Source organism: Nannospalax galili, unplaced genomic scaffold (assembly GCF_000622305.1).
Source record: "Nannospalax galili isolate Female #2095 unplaced genomic scaffold, S.galili_v1.0 scaffold423, whole genome shotgun sequence".
In the NCBI taxonomy this organism is placed as follows: Eukaryota; Metazoa; Chordata; class Mammalia; order Rodentia; family Spalacidae; genus Nannospalax; species Nannospalax galili.
The window spans coordinates 225,154-230,153 of record NW_008350949.1 but is presented as its reverse complement, the minus strand read 5'-3'; the positions used below and the strand labels follow the sequence as shown (position 1 = coordinate 230,153).

The 5,000-nt window shown below is 42.5% G+C and overlaps 1 protein-coding gene across 1 annotated transcript in view; it reads left to right on the top strand.

Annotated features, from left to right (window-relative positions):
* Positions 1–5,000, top strand: part of Tm4sf4 (transmembrane 4 L six family member 4) — a 22,284-nt gene that overhangs the window by 6,653 nt on the left and 10,631 nt on the right. Inside the window, exon 3 of the mRNA XM_008848031.3 lies at positions 3,875–4,011. Coding sequence (XP_008846253.1) covers positions 3,875–4,011 — 137 coding nt within the window. The remainder of the gene's footprint in view (positions 1–3,874; positions 4,012–5,000) is intronic.

Below are 5,000 nucleotides of genomic sequence, written 5' to 3'. Positions count from 1 at the left end.
ACACATACACACACCATCCACACCACACACCACACACCACACACCACACACACCACACACACCACACACCACACACACACCACACACACACACACACACACACACACACACACACACACTGAGGCAGGGCAATATGATGACTTTTTGAAGGAAGCTCTTGGTCTCCTAAAGCAATCTGTGTGCTATTGAGTCAGCCTGGCTTCCTGTGCCCAGCTGACCACTGCCCCCTAGGGACAGCTCATGGGCAAACAACACTTCTCGTAGAAAGGGAAAAGCATTGACTTACGTATCAAGCTCTCTATTCCTTCCAATAACCACCAGTTTGAAGGAAACTTAGGAATGACAATGCATTTAAAGGACTATTATCTTGAAATAGGGAGTTATGTAACTATATTTCTGGACTATTTTCTACTCTTTAAAAATCCTCTTCCTTGGCTAGAAATAAGGCTCAGCAGTAAAATCCTTGCCTATCACATGTGAGACTCTGGGTTCAATCCCCAGCACCCACCAAAATAGAAAATTTTTGGAAAAAAATAAAGTCCTCTGCTGTACAATGGGTTATGACGAGTGGTTAACTTTCAGAAAGACACTGCAGGAGTTGGACAAAGACGTTCCAAGCATTAGTGTAAGAGATGGAAGCATTCACTAAGTGCCTAGGGTTCCGAAGACATATGGGACAGACACTCTAGGTGAAAAAAGTAATGAACACCAGAAGATGTCTCAGGGGATTTCTGTACTTCTCAGGCTTTGATCCTTGCACTAGCTCTTCGAGTTACACAATAAGGTCCTCATTTTTACAAAAGAAGAAACTGAGGCGGCCACTGCAAGTTAAGATCCTGATTGAAGTACCCAGCCAAGACATAAAATACAGGATATTACTGTTTAAAGAAAAAACAGTGAGCTTGTTGGTACCCTGTAATCCTAGCACTCAGAAGTCTAAGACAGGAGGATTGTGAGTTCCAGGCCAGCCTGGAACATAGGGAGACCCTGGAGAGAAAGAAGGTAAAAAAGGAGAGAGAGAGGCAATCGGATCTGGATAAGATCAAGGCCAGCCTGGTACATAGCGAGTTCTAGGCTAGCTGGAGCTACTAAGGAAACCCTATCTCATGTAAACAAAAACAAAAATCGAGACAAAGACAGAGACACACAGAGGGGAGGAGGGAAGGGAGAGAAGGAGGGAGGGAAGGAGAGGGAGGGTGGAAGGGAGGGAGGGAGGGAGGGAAGGAGAGAAGGAGAGAAGGAGGGAGGGAGGGGCAGACTGACTTCAGGTAGTCTCTGTAGGTCTCTTAGAATGTTTGCTGAGTAGGAATGGCCATGCCCACCTGAGATGTTTCCCTAGCATGTTGCCACAACCCAACACTGCAAATACCAAGTCCCAAGTCCCAGCCACCCACTCTTTCTCCCTTTCCCAACCTCACTGTCAGCATCTTTCGTTCTGGCCACCATCAGCATGTAAACAACCAAAGGCACAATCTGAGCAATGACAGAACCAGGATCTGTTACGGCCAGACCCTGACAGGGAGGTCATAAAGCTGTCAGGAAGTCCATAGAAGGCAACCGATGACAGGGCTTCTTCCCTTCTACCCCAAGGAAAACATTTACAGTGTATGCTCTAAACATCTGTCTTTAGCAGTGTGAACAGTGTGCATTGGGAATAGCCGTAAGAGGAGTAGCCTACTTGCCTTGATTTTTCCCAAGTCTCTTGCATTTCGTATTTGTGGAAAGCAAGAGTATGTGAAGAAACAGTAAGAAAATTATTATAGATACTAATTTATTGAGTGTGTTGTACTGTTTACAGAAACTTTACTTAGGCACAAAATACTCCTGGCACCCTATCAGTGAAGTGCTGGGCATTACCTAGCAGCCTGCCACAACTTTAACCCTGGGGTAACATCTGCTTTTCTAGGGGTGTTACTAGCTACTACTGAGAAGGTTCTCTTCTCTTCTACACCATGAGCTCCGACATGCTGGTAATTATTATTGAGCCTTATTCTACAGAAGAGGAAATGGGACAGGGTGATTGACTTCTCAAGGTCAGGTGGGAGGAACGAGGACTTAGACCCAGCTCTGGCTACCTGTAACTGAGACACCTTAATGACCACCTTTCTCTTTACCCATCTCTGGGAGGTAAAGCGTACCAATAGTACAAAACTTAGAAAGGAAGTCCCCATTCTGGACTCCAAAGTCTGGCAGCCAGTGCTACTCTTGAGAAGTGCTGTTTTCCAGAGCTATCCCAGATTTTTTGCCTATTAACTTTAAATATCGTCAGTTTTGGAGTGCTCTAATTAATTAGATCTCAATAATTTTCCTTTTAATACAAGAAGTTTTGTGTCAAAAAAAGCTATGAATTGAACTTATGTCATACTAGTTATTGCCCCCACTAGTGAATTTTGGCAATTTTTAAGACTTCTGTATATGAAATAAGTTAAAGCAATATGGTGTAAAGCACAACTTCCTTTATGTGATTCATCTATTCTGAAAGTTATGAAAAATTAGTTTAGGGTATTTGTTTTATTTATTTCATGGTGAAGTATTTCACACTCAAATTAAAAAATTAAATATACTACTTACAGCTTTATAAAGTTATAACCCAAATTTTCTTCAGCTACATCTGAAAAAGAAATGAAATAGCCGTGGTGGAACACACCTTTGATCCCAGCACTCGGGAGGCGGAGGCAGGCAGATCTCTATGAGTTCAGGGCCAGCCTGGTCTACATAGTGAGTTCCAGGCCAGCTGGGGCTACAGGGAGACCCTGTCTCAAAAAGATTTTTTTTTTAATCACTGATTCACAGAATAGTAACCACATTCCTCTATCACATCTCTTTCCTTCTGGAGAGGAATCATGGTCATGAATTCAGTGTATACCAGATCCATGCATTTCAAAGCGTTTGCTGCCAAAAATAGAATTTTCAGACCACCTAGACTGAAACTGTTGAGCAGCAGTGTCATGGAAGTATTGAGGAAGTGAAAAGTTGCAAGGCTGTATTGGAGTAACTTCCCGAGCAAGGCACACACCACATTTCATAGAACCAGTACTAAAAAAACACAAGAAATATGTTCTACACTGATTGTTTGTTGAAGTGATGATGTATTAGCTATACCAAATTAAACAAAATATATTGCTAAAATCAATTTCTCCTGTTTTTTAAAGCTAGAACATTTTACATTATATATGATTAACATATTTTGACTAGAGGGTGCTGGTCTAGTAGCACTTAAAATAGCGTCTGATAAAAAGAAACCTCTCCTCATAGAAATTTTGCCTGAATGGGGAATGTTTACATTTCTACTCCTTTTTTAAAAACTCTGTCATGCCGGGTGTGGTGGCGCATACCTTTAATCCCAGCACTCGGGAGGCAGAGGCAGGCGGATCTCTGTGAGTTCAAGGCCAGCCTGGTCTACACAGTGGTTTCCAGGACAGCGGGGGGTACAGGGAGCCTCTGTCTCAAAAAGACCAAAAAAAAAAAAAAAAACCTCTGTCATGAGCCTTTTACCACCTCGTTAAAAGTTATAACAATCTTCTTAAAATAATTTTGATCTTTCTGGGTTTTTTTTTTTTTTTTTGGTAGGGTTTTATATTCCAGGCTGGTCTCAAGCTTTATATAAAGCTGAAAAAGACCTTGAATTTCTGATCCTCCGGCCTCCACCTCCAAGGGCGTAGGTCACAGATGTGCATCACTGCCCAGTTTTCAAAAATGTGTGAAATAATAGTCACGGAATTTTAAAGGAGACTCATCATTTCGAAGCAGTAGGGCATGGTGGCACAGGCCTGTAATATCACTCCTTTTGTGGGAGCTGGGCCGGTTTGCCGAGTGTAATCCGGCAGAAACAATCTGCACCATCTAAGGACGCCTTTGCCTCCTTCTCTTCCAGATGTTCACCTCCACGTTGTTTGCTGTGATTGGATTCGTGGGTGCTGGATACTCATTTGTGGTCTCAGCCATTTCCATCAACAAGGGTCCTAAATGCCTCCTGGCCAATAGCACGTGGGACTACCCCTTCCACAGTGGGTAAGGCTCCACCCTACAGTGCCCACGTGTCACCACCAGGGGTATGTGTATGTTCATCCCTGAAAAGATGAGACTAAACAGAATGTCATATCCTCTCGATTATACACTCTCGACTTGCTGCTCCCTGGAGGTCTCAGAGCTGGCTCTGTGGAGTGACGTAGCACAGGCTCTCAGCTCTGATTACTCTTTTTCCCCCTAAAGATTTCCTTTTATTATTTGTAATTATGGAGGTGGGGGTGGGGTATTCTTTTTCCCCCTAAAGATTTCCTTTTATTATTTGTAATTATGGAGGTGGGGTGGGGTATGTGCACATGAGTGGAGGTGCCAGAGACATTGGATCTCCCTAGAACTGGAGTTACAGGCAGCCATGAGCTGCCCAAACTCGGTGTTGAGAACTGAATTCAGGTCCTTTGTAAGAGCAGTACATGAACTTAAGTACTGAGCCGTCTCTCCAGCCCCTCTGATGGCTCTTTTGACAAACACTAAATGTCCAAGACGGAGTGTGAGCCTTAATGTTGCCAACTCCGTTGGCCTAAGGAAGTCTGTCATGTCACCGTTCACATCCAAATATTTATTAGCAGCAACATAAGGCAAAAAGAAAACGTATTAATACATGGGTTAGTGGTGTCCAGTAACAATGCTGTAAGGGAAAATGGGAATGACTCCTCACCAGCTGGGCTCAACAGCTTTCACTAATACCAGAACTGCTTATAATGAAACAATCTTTTAAGGTACCAATTTACAGAAAACGGCATTGGGAATATTGGAGATTTTCATGACAGTTACTGTTACTAGAACCCATTAAAATAATGTTTCATACTTTGAAGTACCTTATGTTATAAACTTGTTTCCTAACAAGAGATATTTATTATCTATAGATAATAGATATTTATTGTCTCTATAGCAACCCTAAGTAGCAGTAACTCTTTTTTTTAATCTTCTTCTTTCATTTATTTTTATGGTGCTTTTGGCTACTCTAACATTCCCCC